Consider the following 21,582-nt stretch of genomic DNA (forward strand, 5'->3'; position numbering starts at 1 on the left):
TCCCTGCTGAGCAGAGAGCCCGATGCGGAACTCGATCCCAGGATCCTGAGATCATGACCTGAGCCGAAGGCAGCGGCTTAACCCACTGAGCCACCCAGGCACCCCTCACATGTGTCATTCTTAAAGGGCTGGGTGTCTAAAGCAAAACTATGTAAGCTCTTCTGAGTACTACCAATATAAGGCTATTACTGATATATAATAAACCATGTCATATTCTTATTTAAAATTCTTTAATGTCCCAGTATATTTAATGTAGAAGCCATTTGCCACCCGACTACTATTCCAAGCATCATTCTGTTCCAACTCTCTTCTCCTTTGTGTATGCTTCAGCAATATTTTCACTCATATGCTGTTCCCCCTACCTAGAGCCCCTCCCTACTCTTTCTATATGGAAAACCACTATTTGTTAGGACATTACTTCCTCATTCCTTCAAAATGGCTATGTCCTATGGCTATTCAAAGCACTGAGTCTAACTGGATGATCCTTTGACAAAAGTAATGAATTATTTCCTTAAGTGTTTTTCAAGAGTGTACTAAATTAAACATACCTTTGTGCATTTGTTACAATCCAGACAAATACTAAATTATTATCTATAAATTAGTGATAGGAGAATAAAAAAAATACATAATCTACTCAAAGGGGACACATTTTACACTTTCATGTAAACTCTAGATTTTAAATAGTTACAACCATAACTGTTTTATAGACAATCTTGCTTCCAGACATATATGTAATGTTGGTTTAAAAAGTTTTTTTCTTTTAGAGCAATGAAGCAAAAGTGTTAAAATAGTATGTATTTGTTATATAGCGTTCTCTTTAGGTTGGTATACTTTAGGTTGCCTATACCATATAGAAAAGAAAAAAGAAAAGGGTATTGCTAGACAAGGTGCTAAACTATAAATATATGCTTATCTTTTAAAATTGATCTTGTAATATACAAAGGTCTTGTTTTAAAAATAGCACTTGTGAATGTAAAATTAAGATTTTTAAAATATATAGCAAACACTTTGCTATAAACTGCTGCAATATAAACCAAAGAACTGTCTTCACAATTTACAATTTGAATCACTTCTTCTTAATCTTTAAAATTAAATGGTTATCGCCAAACAAAGCAGCAAAATTTACATTCGAAGTTATAAAATAAAATGCTGGTGGAATATAGTTTTTTAAAAAAAGGGAATTATTATTGGTGAATATTTACAATTATGTATTAACTATCTTAAAATATTGAGAATCCATTTCTAACAGTTTTTTTTTTTTTTTTTAAAGATTTTGTTTATTTTTTTGACAGAGAGAGACATAGTGAGAGAGGGAACACAACAGAGGGAGTGGGACTCAGGGATCATGAACTTGAGCTGAAGTCAGATGCTTAATGACTAAGCCACCCAGGCGCCCCTCTAATAGTCTACTTTAAATATAGGGGGAAAGAATAGTAATGTTCACTTTTATAGAAGGTAAAATTGAAAACCACCTAAATGCTCCACAGAGAATAAATTCTAACCAACTGATAGAAAATAACGGAAAGTAAATATCATTTCAGTGGCCACAAAATAATGTGGAAAATGTATATATGCTATATAACATTAGGTGAAGAAAATAAGAATCAAAACTAAGAGGTCAATCATGTTTTAAAATATAGCAATATAAAAGACTAAAAGGAAATGTCTTTAAAATAGTTTTAAAACAAGCACCTGTGGAAATTCATCTTCATCTGAGCTGTGAAAGTCATATTGCTTAATATCACTCTTATTGATCACAGGCAATGTCTCAGGAGTGGGTTGCTGAGATGTTATCAAAGCCTCTGCTTTAGGCTTCTTTGGGTACTTCTTCTTTTGACGAACCACATCAGAAGCCTCTTCTTTCAAAGACAAATGATGAGGGTGCTGTTTACATGACGATTTTTCCCCCAAAAGGAAGAAATGAAAATCATTTTAGAAATCATGAAAAACTATACTGCTCTTTGAAAAACATACATTTTTACCCAGGAGGTGATTTTATTTACTGTTTTTAGTATGCAAAAATTATGTGATCATAAATTGAAAAATGTTTTACTTTTTGCAAGTTGTGATTAAAAATCGTAATGGTACTTAATTTGTTTTTTATATTGTTATTTATACTTAAACTAAGATGTTAGTGATTTTTAGTAATTGCTTTATTATTATGCAAGCATTTAAAAGTACTTAAATTCAATTTTATTTAAATCCACTGTATTAATAATGAACTTTATTTTTCAAATAACTTGAATTAGATTATAAATTCATTAGTTTATTTCTATACTTATTTCCAATCTGCAGCTAGTAATTTTTTTGAGGAAAAATAAGTTTATTAACTAGAAAAAAAAACTTCTACTTTTTTAGAATGCGTAATTGCTGCCTTCACTGAACAATAATCAAACTGTTCTCAAGTACCCCAGAATTTTCTGACAGCATTTGAGAGGCCATCTGGCAAGAAACTGACTGATGGGGTAGGTTTCTAACCCTCCTTGCTCTCCACTCCTCAGCGTAGAAGTTCTATTTCTATGCATTTTAACATAACAGTATTCCATTTAATAAGTAGGGATTCACTACTTAAAAAAAAGTTTGAAAATGATTATTCTAAGCACCAAAGTACAAGTAATATGAAAGTGAAAAAATATTTAGGAAGTTCTACATTTTCCATGTAGTCCACATTTTTGTTAAAACTACTGCAGGGTCAAAAATGGTATACACAATGAAAGTGCTGCTTAAATAGCAAATTATTTAGTGAAATAGCTAAGTCTCATACAATGGATATAGCTATGACATCAAAAAGAAAAGTCCTACCTCTTAGAAACTGCCTATATTTTAAGGTAGGATGTGCGATCAAGCAAATACAGTTATCTCTGTATAATGAGGTAGAGCAACAATGGATGCAACCATATCTCTAACACTAGTAAACAGGGTGAGTGTTTATTCTTACAGATAATCTAAAATAGGAATCAATATATAATAAAAGCTGATTCTGTCAGTAATTTCAGGTTGAGATTTCATATTCTATGCCTATCAATCATATACCTGAAAAAAGCATTAGTTTATATAAAATGGATTTTAAAAAAAACTTAGAAAATTACATTTATTGCACTGGTAAATTTTTGGCTATAGAGGCAAGTTTGATTGAAAAAGAATCAGGTAGGTGGGCTAGATGCCTGTGATGAATAAGAAAGAACTTTGGTGTTTAAATTGACATCAGTTGAATAAAAGGAGGAGTCTTCCTGCTCCACATTCTTCTTTGACCTTTAAGAATGAACCCATGAAAAATAAGAATTGTGTACATTTTTTAAAAGATGAATTTTCCACAAACACCCTATGTTGCTTTTTAAATCCTGCTACACAGAAAGCTCTATCTAAATACTCAAGTCAATACTTTTTTATTTAAAACTAAACTCCTTAAAGTTTTATTAATTTTTATTATTTCTCAATTGAATAATGTACCACATGAATCCTGAATAAATAAAATTCCTCAAAGTCTGAGAGACTAAAATAATCATGGAGTCTAGATCTTTCTATTAGGAAGAAAACAGGATTTGAATGTTATAGGACTTCTTCAAATCACTCCAACTAGATAGCAGTTGATAAATGCTGGTTCTGGAAGTGATGATGAAAGTAAGAGTAACTTTCAATAGTCTCAATGAAGAAAGCTTTAATCTTAAGATTTTGGTGCCTGCCAGTCCAACACAGGATTTGTTAAGGCTAGTGATAAAAAGTAGACTTTAATTTACCCATATTCTGTAGGGAAGCAGATGGCACAGTGAAAAGCACACGGTTTTTTGGTTATTAGACCTGGACCTAAACTTTGAATCAGCCCCTTATCAGCTATACGATCTAGAAGTCATACCAGGGTAAAATCTGTGTCAAAGGGCTGCTGTAAGGATTAATGAGTTAATTTGTACGTAAAAATTCCTAGCAAGTGCTTGGCAAATAGTAAAAACAACACATGTTAATTATGTTTTTCCTTAACCAAAGTATACTAAGACAACGGATGAAACCAGTAATTCTCTGATCAATATTACCATATGGGCTTCTCCCCAGAGGATATTCACCTTAGTTTTACATTCTTGGACTTTGTGATGATTTCCATTATGAAGAGTTGCTGGAGTGGCATATAACTCTTTGTCTGATCTATTGATTTTCACTTCATTAAGGATTTCACCACCATAGTCTCCCAAATGATATCTTGGAAAGGTAACAAAATATAAGAAAATGTTTTATAGTTTAAAAATAAAAACAATGATACTGCAATGAACTGGAACACAACTAATCAAATAGAATCAACAATTAATCAGATTATTCTTAAAAGAGAAAACTTACAGGAATAAAGCAGCTCATATTTGGGATTTAGCAAAAACCAACCAACCAAAAAACCCAAGGAATCACTGAAGGGACACAAAAGACAAATTTCTCACATATTTAATATTTAAAACACTGGGAAATGATGTTTAGAATGCTTACCTCAGGAATCACATAAAACGGTTAGGTTTAATCTAGTTTATTTAACTATATAGGAAAATGACTATCATATTAGAGACACATTTTTTTTAAAAGATTTATCCATTCTAAAGATAGAGCGCACACAGGAAGGGGGAGCACAGAGGCAAAAGCAGAGAGAGAATCTCCAGCAGACTCCCTGTTGAACATGGAGTCCTCTGCTGAGCGGGGCTTGATCTCAGGATCCTGAGATTATGACCTGAGCTGAAATTAAGAGCTGGATGCCTGAGCCACCCAGGTGCTCCATGGAGAACACATTGTTAAAATGCACTGAATCAAAAAATGCTTACTACTTAGTCAGAAAATAAAATCATCTAAACATTCATTTCCCTCAAATTTTAAAGGAAACTTAAATAAAAAGAATGGTCAAAATGACCCCCAGGTTCTTTTCTAAATAAAATTAAATGATCCTGAAAAAAAAAAAAATATTAAGTGTCTTAGAGGAGCTATACATAGTACACACAAATCTGAAATCCAAACTGATAATCTAGTATTTTTAAAAAAATAGTAACACATGAATTCTTCAAAAAATGTAGAATTTGAGCATCTATTCCAATTGTTTTAAAGCTAGGCAAAAAACAAAACAAAACATACTGTTTGGTTACATTTTACCCAACATCTGGCTAAAGCTGTGATTAGTATATAACAGTAGCAATGTTACCTTTTCTCCACAACTTCTAAGGTTAAGTGCAATAGTTCTCGTTTTGTTTTCTCTCTTCTCTTAATCATTTCCAAAATTGTTATGGCTCTACTAAACTCTCGTCTCAACTTCAACATCTTTTCATAAGAGGCTTCATCATTCTTACGATTCTATTGAAAATAAATTTTAGAAGAATAAACAATCCAATTATCCACGTTTCCATTTTCATTCAACAAAATCTTATGAGATCCAAATATGTTCCATAAAAGCAAAATGTTAAAAATGTTAAATGTAAAAAATCATCTTAAACAGCAACTACATAAGAGAACCTATCTATTTAACTCTGAAAATAGAAGTATAAGCAAATAGCTCTCAAATATTAAAAAAAAAAATGTTGCCCATTGTTGAAAAGATGGAATAACACAAGGGATCACTCCAATGTAAACAAAATTTTAAGTCTGCCTGAAACAAAACCTAGTGTACCAGAAAATGTAGTCCATTCAAATTGATGCAATGTATTTTCCAGTGACAGAGAGAAACAGTTCTGTCAACTCAAGGTTACCTAAAAATAGACAAAATGGGTCTCTATCCATCTATCCAGCTCTGTAATTGTGGGCTGGAAGGTTCAATATACCACAATATAAACACTTGCCTTGACAAGCAAAACCACTCAGAAACTCAAGATATAAAACTGTAAGTCGGATATAAAGCATCTCAAGGAATGTAATTATTATGTTTCAAAGTAATTAACGCCTCTCATTGCAGGGCAAAAACCAAGTGAAAACTCTGAATTCTGGAGTATTGTTAAGAAGTTCCTTCTTCTTAAGAAGATTTAATTAACAACTCAGAGTGAAAGTCCTGCTTAGTAATTAGACAAGGCCCAGTTGTAATTAGCAGCATCTATCTGCCTATGAAAGTTACAGTTAATATATTTTGTTTAATCAAATAACCACAGAATATTTATATTAGGCATGGAACTATTTGCTTAAAAACAGACCTTATTCTATGTATCTTATTATTCTATGTATCCAGACAGACTGCATTTACACAATCTTTCCACCCTTGAGTTAATAACTCAATATGACATTATGACCCAGCAACTGCACTAGGTATTTACCCAAGGGATACAAAAATAGTGATCTGAAGGGGAACATTTACCTCAATGTAAGAGCACTATCCACAATAGCCAAAATATGGAAAAAGCCCACGTCTGTAGACTGATGAATGAATAATGGATGTGTGTGTGTGTGCCTCTTTTTCTATATATACATATATAAAATGAAATATTACTCAGCCATAAAAAAGAATGAAATCTTGCCACTTGCAATGGCATGGATGGAAGTAGAGTGTATTATGCTATGTGAAATTATTCAGTGAGAGAAAGAAAAATACCCTATGATTTCACTCATATGTCAAACTAAAGAAACAAAATAGATGAACATGGGGGAAGGGAAGGAAAAAATAAAAATAACAGAGAAGGAGTCAACCATTAGAGACTCTTAACTACAGAGAACAAATTGAGAGTTCCTGGAGGGAAGGTGGGTGGGATATGGGATAACTGGGTGATGGGGATTAAGAAGGGGACTTGATATAATGACCACTGGGTGTTATATATAAACGATGAATCACTAAATTCTACCCCTGAAACTAATACTATACTATGTGTTAACTAACTAGAATTTAAATAAAACCTTGAAAGAAAAAGAATCCCAATATATTAAAGAGAGGACTACTAGGGACACAAACTCTGCAGGAGTAAAAGCTGTTGTCACTTCATCAAGCAAAGATCACAAATATTTAGTGTGCTTGCTAAGAGCAAAGCAGATATGGAATATATTCTGGAAGGAAGAATTTATAAATACCTGTTATGACAATATTAAGAAATCAGGATTTATGAGCATATCCTAATGATTTGATGTGAAAAATTACTTGTAAATATTAACCAAACATTTTGTATTGCTCCTCTCTTCTATTGTCAAGATCAAGTATGTTAAGAGTGGTTAAAAAAGAATGCAATATGACATTACGATGAACCTGAAGCCAGGTTTCATAACTAGAGGATTATAAAGGAGAAAATAAAACTCGAGACTCAAAGTTTTACTCTCTTTTATGTGTTTCTTGTATTTGAAAATTAATCATCACCTATAAATCAGAACTTAAATTAAGTCCTATTAAGGTACTACCTACTTGTATTTTAAAATGCTGTTAGTAAGTCAGTCTTTTACCTTATCAAAAGGAAATTAATCTCCTCCCCTCCTTCTAGTACTACGTAAGAAAAGGCAAAATCTAAAGTACAGTTTTGAGCAAAAATTTTTGGCAAGCAGGCAGCAATAATACCTTCCAACTGAAATAAAATTAACATGACAAAGACCAAATATTAAAGGGTCCCCCTGTATAGAGTACTGCACAGGTCCCCCACCCTCAAAAGGCTTAAAGTCTAATAATAATGAGACACACAGATTCAAAGATGAATAATAATACAAGGCCACATCCCACCTGAACAATACTCAAAAGTGCACAAGAACCTTTTAAGATTACCCTCCTCTTCACTAAGTGTTCCTTGCGGCCTACATGCTTCTGCCCTGTCTTAACCAGTCATTTCCTACTCTCTTTAGACCCAAATAACTACCTTTCTAATTTTTCCTTTCTCTAGCCCTGTCTTTTCTTTCATTTTGAAATGATTTCAGATTTAGTTACAAAACAGTATCAAGAATTCCTATATATCTTCATCCAGATTGCCCAAATGTTAATATTTTACATTTGCTTTATCTCTATGTATGTATGTATGCATATTATTTAATCTATACTATTATGGACTAAATGTTTGTGTCCCCTGAAAATTCATGTTGAAACTCCAAGCCCTAAATGTGATGTTATTCAGAGGAAGGGCCTTTGGGAGGTGATTAGGTCATGAGGGTGGAGTCCTCACAAATGGATTTGTATGCTTAAAAAAGAGATCCAAGAAAGCTTTCTTCCCCTTCCACCATGTGAAGACACAGCAAGATGACTTCTGAACCAGGAAGTAGGCCCTCATCACACACTGAATCTGCTGGTACCTGTATCTCAGACCTCCTAGCTTCTAGGCCTGTGACAAAGAAATATTTGCTGTTTAAAAAACTCAGTCTCTGGTATTTTTGTTACAATAGCCTAAATAAACTAAGATAGATAGATATCTATCTATCTTAGTCCATTTAGGATATATATATATATATATATATATATATATATATATATATACATACACGCACACACACACACAAACACAAATAAGTAAAATCAGTAGTCATATTTAAAAAAATTTTTGAGACTAGATGAATATACACTGCCCCTTCATCCCTAAGCACTTTAATATGGACTTTACAGAAACAGTGATACTCTCTTATATAACCAATACTAGTTTCGAAATCAGGAAATTAACACTGACTTTATTCATATTTCACTAATTACCCCACTAATGTCCTTTTTGACAACAAATATAATTCTAAATACATTTTTAATATGTCTACATAATTGTTGCTATGAAGGACATTAGCAGGACAATTTTTATTATTAAATTCACTCATAACATCAAATTTTTTCTTGGTCTAGGATCTGATTCAGGATTACAAATGTACTTAGTTGTCACTTTAATTTCCTATGATTTGGAATAGTTCCTTTGTCTTTTTACAGTGATCATGACCTTGACATTTTTGAAAAAGAATTATTTATTTATGTGGGGGGGAGGAGTCTTAAGCCTACTCCACACTGAGTGTAGAGCCTGACGCAAGGCTCCATCCCACGACCCTAAGATCACAATCTGAGCTGAAGCCTAGAGGTGGCTGCTTAACTGACCATGCCATCCAGGCACCCCAAGATCTTGACATTTTTAAAGAATTAGAAACCACTCATTTTTGTAGGGATATTCCTCAATTTGGGTTTCTTTGATGTTTTTTCATAATTTAATTCAGGTTATATATTCTTTATAGGATTATCATGTAAGTGGTACTGTATCCCTCTCCTATATCAGGAGTTAAATGATACTTATTTGTCTCCTTACTGTTGATGGTAACTTTGCTTACTTAAGATGGTATCGGTCAGCTTTCTTCAAATAACTGTTTTTTCCTTTTTTAATTAAAAAATTATGTACCTTGTTTCTCATCAAATTTCCTCCCAATACTTTATGATTATTATTATTACTATCATGGTTGCCAAATGGCGATTTTCAAACTTCCTCATTCCACTGACACTCAAAGGTAAAATTCTACTGTTAATGGGAAGTGTTCCCTTCTCTTTTATCAATCCATCCATCTACCAATCATCCATCCATCCATTCGTCCATCCGTCCATCCATCTATTTATATCAGTATGGACTCATGGGTTACTTATACTCTATGGGTTATTCATTACTGTATTTATATTGACACTTAGAACTGTCCCACATCTGGTTAGTAGAGTTCCCCTTCAAGCTGGCTCTTCAGGCTGTCCAACATTCAGATCGGTCCAACATTCCTTAATTTTCAATCAACAGTCTTACTTTCTGGCATAGCAGAATGTTCCAAGCTTATCCTTATACTTTCCTAGCCCTCGACCAGGAAACACCATTTTCCTAAGAAAATGGAAAATGGTATTTAAAAATCATGATCTACGTAGTAGGCATGCTCACTGTTACTCAGCATCATTGCTTCTAGACCCTCTCAGCAAACAGAACTTAAGAAATAACACCTGTAATATGTATAGGTACATATACATGCACAGATCCACATCTATTTCTGACTCTTTCTCTATAAAAACAGTGAGTTCATACTGACATTTTCTCCATGCTTTTCAGATGGCCCTAATCCTGTTTTCAAATCCACTCATTTTCTTTATCTGTCGTCACAATAGTCCCTGCTCTGGACCAACTCTTCTCTCCCTGTTCCCAGTTAAATATTATAGTTCTGACCTACTGCCAAATCTCTAGGAAGTGGTTCTCAATCTGCTGCACTTTTTCACTTTTAAATTGTTGCACTTTAGAATTAACTACAGATCTTTTTATAACCAAGGGTAATTCACAGGAGACTGTCATGCAGCCAGACTGAAAACAACTACTCTGAGTTTCCTCTCCTGTCTATCTTGTTTATTCTGGGCCACACAGAAGGAGGAGAGAAAGTGCAGTTGTTAACAGTTGTATCTATGGGGTTAAACATATTAAACACACATGCTGATTCAAGACTTTCCAATCAGTGCTTTCAGACATGCTGGTGCCTTAAGACTTTCTCATTTAAGAATGTCCTTAAATACTTAAGCACTCGCATATTAAATATTAGTTTAGTGAATTAAAATTAAATTCTAGACTGCCAAGAAAATATTTCGGAAGTCCTTTATTTTAGAACTTTTGTATCTAGCTATATACACGTTTTCAATTTTGTGGAAACAGAAAAGAAAGTAGAGAACCATTGTTAGCTGTATTCATTTTTGTATATCCCATGCTTGCCCACCTCTGAATACCTAGGGGTATCTACTGTTGATTGCTTTCCCAACATTCTCATTTTGAAACACATAAATATTTCTAAGCTGTATTAGTGTGCATGAAGGGGTCTTGGTCCCACAACTGAAAACAGAGAGGAATAAAAAGACTACCAGAAAAGAAAATGGACCACTCTACAGAGGAAGGTCAAAATAACAGATAAAAGAAAGGGTAGAAATTAGTGTCAGGAAAAAGTGGTAGTAGTTATTCACAATGGTGAAGCACCTAAACATATGAACCCAGTCTAGCAATTCTCAATATACACTAGTTAGAAAATGGTGATTTAATCTATTTAAGAATTAAACAAATTTAAATATTTAGAATATTCTTTACATGTCAATAAATACTGCTAATTTTAAGTACCCACTCACTAAAAAAAATCCAATGATACTCTTCCTTCAAAACACATTGCTAAAAGCCTATGTTTTACAATACAGCTGAATCAATTACATTGCTTTTAAAGATCTTACTTATTTATCTGAGAGAGAAAGCATGAGCAGGAGGAGTGACAGGGGCAGAGGGAGAAGCAGACTCCCTGCTGAGCAGGGAGATACAGGGGTTGATCCCAAGACCTGAGGATCATGACCTGAGCTGAGGGCAGATGCTTAACAGACTGAGTCATCATCCAGGTGCCCCAATTACATTTTTTTAAAAAAGCAGATGGTAGTTCAGATTTTTTAATGGTTCAGATAGACCTCTCCTTCCTCATGTTCAATTGTCTATATTTATAAACTTACCTCATGTTAGTCTTTTCTAAGCAAGATGTTAGATCCTCATAAAGTATCTTAGATTTCCTTAGCTAAAAACTAAAATGCCAAATTGAAAACTTAGCCTGGGTTAGGGTATGTCATCTACACTTGGGAAATCCAAGAAAGACTTACAGAAAATGGTTGTTAACCAGTAAGAGAATTTCTCCTAAAATACACTATTCCTAGCAGCTGTTACGCTTCACAGCTGTTATATTAACCCAGAAAACAATCCACAGAAAATGCTTTGCCTCCAAATCACAATTACTCATGGCTTTTACATTTATATGTTCCAATTTTTTGTGGGTTAGAGAATGTATTACTATGTATGGTGTTTACTGTTAATTATGAGAAATGGAATACAGTGAATACCCCTCTGAAGTTAACAGATTCCTCTATACCGTATCATTCCATAACATGAGACCTTTTTCTCTCAAAATTCTAGCTCATACTGCTTCTGAAAGGCAGATGGGGACAAGTTCATCAATTTGAAATTTGCCACAATGGACAACTCAGAAAAGAAGAAAAACATTCCACTGTTACTTTTGACTATTGGCAGAACAGGCTTGAAAATGAACTTTCCCTACTTCTCATGACCCCATAGTAGGTAGAGGCAGTAAAGTCCATTTTTATTTGCAAGAATTAGAATGTGGTTTCAAAGGAAATATTAAGTTTTTAAGCTATCTAAGAGGATAGGTATAGAATTTACCGAAGAACTCAAATTTCTGAGGTACATAAAGATATATAATTCCTTTTCCTACTTCAATTTCAAGTCTGAAACGGTATAAATAGACCTATAAAGGGCATGGATATTATACCAACAGAAGCCGACCGATGGAAGCTACTGAAGAGCAGGATTTCTAACGTTAAGTTTAACAATGTTATTAGCTCCCCTGTATGTTCAAGGTATTCAAAATTATTGAAGTTATTAGCAGAAAAAAAATTGGTCTTAAGTACTATTAAGGCACACTCAATTAAATCTAATTTGCACATTACCTTTCGAGTTTGCATTTTCTCTGTTCTCCTCCGAAAGGCAACATAAGGGTCATTGTTGGTAGAGCCGTCTCTTTTCTCTTGTTTTATCTGAGGAATGAGGGATGGCCCCCTGCAGTTTTTACGTTTTCTTACCCAGTAGTCATACACAGCTTTAATAAGGTAATCATCTTCATTTAGCAGCAGTTTTGCTTCCTGAAGTGTTACAAGCTAAATGAAAAATACAAATTGTCGTCATCCATAAGGTTTGAAAAAGAGAAATCAAAGTTAAGCTATATATACCTACAGAAAAAAATGTCATCAGTCTAACAATTATGATCAGACATCATGATGGCAGAAAACACAATTCAATTTTGAAATTTATAAAGGATTTATTAGTAAAAAGATTTATCTAAAAAATTGTATTTTGCTCTGAGAGATACTAAGTACCACAACTTATAATATTTAAGAAGCCTAAATGAACAACAGTTGAGAAGATTTATGCCTCAGTTAAGTCTGTTGTTATGTCTGGAATAGTGATCCTAGGATGGTTCCTCTAGGAACTGTCACACTGGTATTTTAGGGATCCACTTCTTTATCAATGCATATATATATATACAGTTGACGTATCTCAAACTAAGGTTTGGAAAAATTTGCTTGGTCATATCTATTTCCTTACTGCTGGTAAAGATATAATAGATTGATCAGCTTTAGCAGAATGAATTATGGGTTAATCACATCCATCTACAGTGAACTCTAAATAAAGATAATGGGAGCTTTAAGTCTCCAGTTTTAACACTGGAAAACCTCAGTGAAGGGCATCGCAATCTTTTCACTTTTATCATTTTGGAGATGAAGATTCATTTTTAAAACAAATTGAGGTATCTCCTAAGAAATGTTTTGCTAAAACTTGGAAATGAAGGGGATAATTTTCTTTCTGAAACTGTAAGATCAATATAGGAATTGATCTGATGGTTGTTATGAAGTCAACTAAAGATAGCATGACCCACCAAATAAATCTGATTTCTCATACTGGTATAATTTCATGGAATAAATGCAATGGTCATTGGACTTCCAGTCCTATGATGGTGATTACCAGGACTAATGAGTTGGTGTTTTTTTTTTTTTTTTTAAGATTTATTTATTTATTTATTTATTTATTTGACAGAGATCACAAGTAGGCAGAGAGGCAAGCAGAGAGAGAGGAGGAAGCAGGCTCCCTGCCGAGCATAGAGCCCGATGAGAGGCTCTCGATCCCAGGTCTCTGGGATCATGACCTGAGCAGAAGACAGAGGCTTTAACCCACTGAGCCATCCAGGCGCCCTTAATTAGTTGGTTTCTTATTATAATTTGGCTGCCAAGACAGGCCATAGAAGAGAATATACTGACAATGACAACTCAAGTATTCTAGTCCATGTAATGATTACATTTAATGCAATAAAATTTTATGTGCCCACAGTTTGGCTTAATCAATGTCTCAGTGAAGTCATATTAATTTCATCTGAATGGCTGAGTAACTTGGGTCTTTAAAGTGGTGGGCCAGAGCCTGGAACAAGATATCAAACTGAAAGAACTAATACTTCAAACATCAACTTTAAATGGGCACCTTTGTTATCTGAAGTTCTCTGGAATAGTTCAAGGTCTATACGGTGCCAGTGGTATAGTAAGAACCAAGCTTTCTGGATCTAATAGAATTCAACCTCATGCTTACAGCATCGTAACATCACTGGGAGCTTTTGTGTACCCTGGGAACCAAGGGAAACAATGCTGTGATATGCTACACATCTTCAACTGTTTGGTCATTCTGCTTCTGATAAAATGTAACCTTCACTAATGATAACAAGAACATACTTTAACTTTAGAGTGGAGAGGAGGATACGTTTCTTCCTATCATGCCACAGAGCAGTAGTGAGATTCTTACATAATACTATCAGGATAACACTGCTTCCTATTCTCCCTGCAGGAGATGTAAGGGGATTAAAATTCTGCCTCAGATTTCCTTCTCTGGTGCTTTTTGCTCCTTCTACAAAGGTCCTTCTGCTTGGTTGTTAAGTACCCTCTTTATATCTTAGATAATAAGAATTCAATACACTGTTTACAATTAAACATCCTGATACTTCTTTCCAATGTTAACCATATTTCTCAGTTTGCTGATGTTTTTATGTTGCTATACAGTAAATTTTTATTTTACTGAGTAATTGAGTTTTAATCATTCTGTTAAAATTATCTTTAGTTATTCTAAGGCAATTAGTATCACTTGTATCATTATTATCATCATGCTGATAGCATCAATTTGAGTGGGTAAGAACTAGTTGTAGATTAGATAAAGTAGTCCCAAATTATTAGGACACAATTAAAAATCTACAAAATCAGAATCCTACTACTTTTCTATCTTAAGAAAAAAGTTCTGCCATTTAGCACTTTCTCTATTAGAAAGCAGTGAAAACCAGTATTTACTTGACAAAAAGGTCAGTGATAAAATTTATTATTTCCAAGATACCTCTGTGTTGTTTGATTTACTTACTTTGGGGGCCTGGAGATGAGATAAAAATTATTCCACTAGCTGGACTTTTCTTCTAGATTGCCACTAGCTTCATGAGGACAAGGATCACTTAGTTTGTTTACATACAGATTCATGGTTCAGCAATTTCAAGAAATATATTTATAATACATAAATGAATAAACTATGTATTAAAAAGTAGTATTTTTAAAATACAGTCAGTAAAACAATAAACAATTAATAATTAGCTACTATCAGTCTATCATTGTGTTACATAGGTTGTGGGGAAATTAGGGGAAAAAATTTCAAGATAAAACTACTACCAACAGAAACTCAGAATATGACAATCAAGGCAAGACAAATACAATTTAAACAATGAGAGAATAATGTCAGAACTTTAGAACTCAGTATTAGTGCATTAAGATACAGGACAGAACCACAAAATACTCCACCTGGGAGTGCTTGAGTTGGTAGTTTAAGAGACAAGTATAATTTCTGAGGACAGATATTGAAGAAAAGAGCTAACAAGAGGTAGAAGAGGAGGAGATGAAGAAAAGAAGAAAAGATTCGAGAAATGTGGAGGTCAACAGCATCTACTACTATGGGGATATTTAGTAGGATACAGGCTGAAATGAATGGATGATAATGAGAAGGCCATTGGTGACCTGGGTGCAATCAGTCTACTGAAATGCACCGGAGTAGAGAAAAACGTTAAACAGCATGTCTACCCTTTTTAAAATCTAACTGACAAGGGGGAAAAAAAAAAAAGGAGAGACAAAGGGTGGTAATTTATAGATAAAGATGGGGTCAAATGAAAGGGTTCTTTTGGAAAAAGGGACCCTTGGCATATTTTTGGGCAAAGAGAGAATGAAGAAATGAGAGAAGAGATAATTAAAGATGAAATATGCAAGGAATATACTGGTGCATGAGGAAGAGTTAAAATTAAAATTTAGGGACTGAAGGAAAAGGGATAAAAAACACATCATTGTCAATTCTGGGAGTCACTGTAGTTAACTCTCTTAACTACACATGATCCTGTATCATGTGTAGTTAAGAGAGTTAAGGAAAAAAAAAAAAAAGTCAGAAACATAAACTTGAGAGGTCTGTGGACCACCTAGACGGAGATGCCAACAGGAAGCACAAAAAGAGAAAAATGTCCTGGAGTTTGAGAAGGAGGTCAAGGGTAAGGATATATGTATTATTACCCTCACAAAAATCCTTGCTAAGGGGATATTAACCCCAATCACACAGGATAAGATGACCAAGGACAGAATTTCAACAAACTCTGATGTTTGCAGATATTAATGAGAGGATTCAGTAAAAGACAATTACGAGGAACGATCACAGAAAATAATTTTAAAAATCAGAAAAGAATAAAGCATATTCAAAACACCAAAGGTGATTAGTTCAAAGAAATGAGGAGAGCTCAATTTAAATGAATGGGGACTATATAATGACAGCATTTGGCTGTGATCAGCCTGATCAGTCTGTTTTTATGTCTTCTCTGTCAACCTAATAAATACTGCTTTAACCACAAACTTGATTTCTTGCTTTGAGATCTGCTACTATGTCAGCTGCAAAAAAGGAAAAATAAAGAAACCCAGGAATCCATAGTTCAGGCACTCAGAATGACAACAGTCTTTGATATCTTTAATCCGTAGTCCTAATAACAGGACCATTATCTTGTCCCTAAAATGAACCTCCACCTTTGTCTACACTGCTGAAAGCAGGTGCTATCACGCTGAACCCACCAGGCTTTAGGGTTTAAAGCCTATCATGAGGGAAGAGAAGTAAAACCGGTATTTTACTGATTATACATAGATCGTTAATTGTATTGTTCACAAATGTTTTTTGTTTATCCTGTCCCCACTTAGATAATAAGCTCCCCAAGGGCAGACCTTCTGTCATCTCTCTTATTCACCCAAGTACTAAATAATTATTACTTACAGAAATGAAATAAAGCAAATTACAGAACAGAGAGCTGAAGGCTTCACTACCAGTAATTTCTGAGCAATCATGGAAAATAACAGAAATACCAAAATAAAGACCAAACTTAGGACTGCTAGAAAAGTTTGCATATTAAGAAGAAAAATGAAATCATACCTAATGCCTGTGATCAAAATCTCAGGAAAACTGCACTAATAAGAATATTTTTGATACTCAATCTGATTAAAACAAATTTGCAATAAAAAAAGACAATCTCTCAAAAACACAATTTTATAAAATTCAGTTTTCAATGTACTTCTTTTGATTGCACATCAAATATTACTTTCCATCCAAATGGGGGAAAAATATTAGTAGAAAGGCTAAATATGCAGCAAAGTCCTCTCACAATAGAAAAGTTTTTTAAAATGTTCTGAAGAGCTGGTAATACTTCAAGGATTTAAAGGACTTAACTTGGGAGGTAAAGGAAAATAACGAATTTGTAATGGGTAAACTAGTGAAAAGTGTTTAACAGTCTACTGTAAAACATTTATTTATTTCTGTAACTTACTAATTAATAACAATATATTAATACACCACACAAGTACACCAAGAAGTTATTTTAAAAAGTAGTTTATTTTTTAAATCCAATTACAATATCTATACATGTACATAACAGTAAATTAGCAAAAGAACATAAAAATCACCAATAATTCTATCACCTAAATAGAATCATTACTGGTATTTTGTTGGGCTTTCTTCATCTTTTATTCAATGCATACATATAAATGTAAATGCTTTAAATGAATCTCAGAGATTTGTACTTAAACAATTCTGTATCCTTTTTTTGAACTCTAACATTACATAACGAGCAATTTCCACTGATATTCAAAATGGTTTTTAATGGCTGTGTGATATTCCACCCTACAGACAATTTAAGTTATTGTGAACATCCTTGTTCAAAAATCTTTGACATTTTCACTAATTTTTTTGAGAATGATTCCTAGAGGCAGGATTACTAAACCAAAAAGTACAAACATTTTAAGGTTCCTGACATATGTTGTCTAATTGCTTTCCAAAAAGACTACACCATTTTCAGTTCTCTCTATCATATTTAGATAGTCCACTAAAGAAAATCATCTCCTTGTGAAAATTTTTTTCTTCACTTAAAAATTATAAATATGTAAGTAAAATTAAAAATACATATAAAATGATAATAAGTACCTTAATAAATGTGAGCAACTAAGGCGGCTCTGGTATGAGTTATCTGCCTCAGAGATACAACCAAGCAAATTTAGCCTTTGAAAAGGATCAAGATGTTGTATAGCATTGCAGCTAGTATTATTTTTATATCCAAACAAGAAGAAACGTCAGAATAGTACTCTTCATACTTCTATTCAAAGAAATTCGGATAAGTATTCAGTTCAAGGAATACTGTATATAGAAATTCTAGGAAAATTCAGAAGGCAGTATAATACAAAACACTCAGGTCTAAAGAAAATGCAAAATAAAGTTGCTAACTGGATCAATTTTAAGACAGGAGACATTTTTACAAGGTACAGTACCTGATTAGAACTGGCTTTTTCAAGTCTGTCAATCATAATTTCAAATTGCAAAGGCTTAATTTCCATCTTTCTGTTAAGTCTATTTAATAAGGTCTCATCTTCTGAATCCATATCATAATCTGGTTGCTCGTTGTCTAGATTAAAGGCTAGAAAAGAAAAGAAAAATTCTTCAAACTGAGGAGAAATTATGGAGTTATATAGTATTTATATTTGACCACAGAATACTTCCAAATTACAATGCACTGACCAAAGAGTTGCTCATGAGCTGACATCTAAAAACTGGTTCCTGAGTACACGGGAAACTAATGTAACATACACTCTGCACCAGCTATAGTGTAAAATAATAATAATAATAAAAAATTTAAATTGGTTTCAGAGACTAAAAGCACAGTGGAAGAAAAAAAATCTTAATTCATATATGACTTGAAGTAAAATAGAATAGTAAAAGCAATAACTAAGATTAATTTATTTTAAAAAATAAAGGATCACAACAACTTCTAAATGGGAAAAAATATTCGCAAATGACATATCTGATAAAGGGTTAGTATTCAAAAGATATAAATAACTTATACAACTCAACACCAAAAAAACAAATAATTCAACTAAAAAACAGGTAGCGGGGCATCTGGGTGGCTCAATGGGTTAAAGCCTCTGCCTTCGGCTCAGATCATGATCCCAGGGTCCTGGGATCGAGTCCCGATTCAGACTCTAGGTTCAGCAGGGAGCCTGCTTCTCAGTCTTTCTCTGCCTACTTGTGATCTCTGTCTCTCAAATAAATAAATAAAATCTTTAAAAAAAAAACAGGCAGAAGATATGAATAGACATTTTTCAAAAAGCATACAGACAGCAAAAAGACACATGAAAAGATGCTCAACATCACTCATCACCTTGCAAATGCAAGTCAAAACTATAAATATGTTACTTCACACCTGTCAGAATGGCTAAAATCAAAAACTCAAACAATAAGTGTTGGTGAGGATGTGGAAAAAAAGGAACCATCTTGCACTTGGTGGGAATGCAAACTGCTACAGCCACTTTGGAGTATGGAGGTTTCTTAAAAAGTTAAAAACAAAACCACCCTATACTACTACCCACTACTGGTATCTATCCAAAAAATAAAAAAAAATTCATAGGGATATATGCACACCTATGTTATTGCAGCATTATTTAAAACAGCCAAACTATGGCAGCAGCCCAAGTATCCATCAGAAGATGAATGGGTAAAGAAAATATGGTACACATACAATGGGATATTATTCAGTCATAAAAAGAAATCTTGTCATTTGTAATGACATGCAGGGAGCTAGAGAGTAAAATGCTAAGTGCAATAAACCAGTCAAAGAAAGACAAATACCAGATGATCTTATGCATACACAGAATTTAAGAAAGAAAACAAATGAAAAAAGGAAAAAAGAGAAGAGAAAGACAAACCAGAAACCAGGCTCTTAACTATAGAAAACAGATTACTAGAGGGGCAGTGGGTGAAGGAGGGGAAGAGGCGTAATAGGTGAAGGGGATTAATTGTACACTTACTCTGATGAAAAGTGAGCAATATACCTAATTGCTGAATCACTGTATTATGCACCTGAAACTAATATAATGCTGTATATTAACTAAACTGGAATTAAAACAAAAAAAATTAAAAATAAATACTTTTCACCAATAGAAAAAAATAAAGCATCACAAATTATATGTCCAAACAGTAGCAATTATTAAAAAAAAAAAAAAAAGATGGTATGGATTTGTCAACATGGTAGTTTGGTAACGTAGTGAGAAGCTACAGAAGAAAATGAAGAATCTAGAAATAAGGAAATAAGGGCACCTGGCTGGTTCAGTCAGAAAAGTATGAGACTCTTGATCTTGGGGTCACGAGTTCCAGCCCCATGCTCGTGTAGAGATTACTTAAACCAAATCTTAAAAAAAAAAAGAAAAGAGAGAAAAGAAAAGAAAGAAAGAAAGAAAGAAAAAAGAGTGTAGAAATAAACTCAAGTACAAAGAATGGAATGGCATTTCAAAACACTGAGGATAAAGTAGATAATTTAAAAAGGATCCTACTTATTAGTTATCTTTAAAAAACTTAACCTGGAATTCTACCCTATTCCTAGTACCAATAAATGATATATTTAACAAAATTTCATAGTAAAAAATAAAACAAAAATATGCTAAAAGAAAATGCAAGGGGAAAATGTATGGGAGGGTACAAGCTCAGAAGCCATGAAAGTGATTAAATACATGGAAACACAAAAATAAGATATGTTTCACTTATCAAAAGACTAAAATCTAAAACTTGGTGATATACTATTTTGGAGTGAATGGGGGACTGAAGAGGAAATTAAAGCTGTTTTTTTGTTCAATTAAAAACATATACTCTTGGACTTGTCAATTCTATTTCTAGGAATTTATCCTCTACACACACATAGAGAAAAAGATAAAATATACAAGAGTGTAAGATGTGACACTGTAAGAAGTCAAAAATATAAAACAAGCAATGTATGTGGGAACAGAAAAACATATGATGATTTATACATACATGCAGTAGATGGAAGCCCTAAAAATGAATGACAACAATGTATGTATACTAATATGGAAGGAAACCAATCTTAATAGGCAAGAAAAGCTAAGGTATAGAATAGTGTACATGTGCACTTACACATATTTTAAAAATATAGAGTATGTATGTATACACAGATACATATTCTTATAAATGCACAGTGTTTTTTTTAAGGATTTATAAATTTATTTGAGAGAGAGAACAAGCACGAATGGCAGAGGCAGAGAGGAAGAGAGAATCTCAGGCAGATTCCATGCTGAGTGCAGAGTTTGAAGCAGTGCTTGATCTCACAATCCTGGAGGTCAGAACCCCAGCGGGAAGCAGGAATCTGATGCTCAACCAACTGGACCACCCAAATGCGCCCAGAATATATTTGTTTAAAAGATATTATTTATTTATTGACGGAGAGAGAAAGCACAAGCAGGGGAGAGAGGGCAAAAGGAGAAGGAGAAGCAGGCTCCCCACAGAGCAGGGAGCCTGATGTGCAGCTTGGTCCCAGGACCCTGTGATCACAACCTGAGCCGAAGGCAGATGCTTAACCAACTTAGCCACCCAGGTGCCCCAGAATGTATTTTTTATATAGTAAACAAAGATATGTTTTTAAAAGGGTAAGGAGAACACACACATACACACATATGCTCTCTTATAATCACACAGAGTATTTTTGGAAGGATACACAAGCAAGTGGTAATAGCTT

The 21,582-nt window shown here is 33.6% G+C and overlaps 1 protein-coding gene across 4 annotated transcripts in view; it reads right to left on the reverse strand.

Annotated features, from left to right (window-relative positions):
- The window catches only part of EPC2 (enhancer of polycomb homolog 2), a 114,119-nt gene that overhangs the window by 18,963 nt on the left and 73,574 nt on the right, over positions 1-21,582 (reverse strand). For 3 of the 4 annotated variants that reach the window (XM_044242512.1, XM_044242514.1, XM_044242515.1), the window contains 5 exons: positions 18,335-18,480; positions 12,371-12,577; positions 5,165-5,313; positions 4,059-4,191; positions 1,693-1,884 (listed from right to left, as the gene is read on the reverse strand). In XM_044242512.1, the coding sequence (XP_044098447.1) occupies positions 1,693-1,884; positions 4,059-4,191; positions 5,165-5,313; positions 12,371-12,577; positions 18,335-18,480 (827 nt within the window). The remainder of the gene's footprint in view (positions 1-1,692; positions 1,885-4,058; positions 4,192-5,164; positions 5,314-12,370; positions 12,578-18,334; positions 18,481-21,582) is intronic. The other variant, XM_044242513.1, reaches the window with a different exon arrangement.

Source organism: Neovison vison, chromosome 3, assembly GCF_020171115.1.
Source record: "Neovison vison isolate M4711 chromosome 3, ASM_NN_V1, whole genome shotgun sequence".
Taxonomy (NCBI): domain Eukaryota; kingdom Metazoa; phylum Chordata; class Mammalia; order Carnivora; family Mustelidae; genus Neogale; species Neogale vison.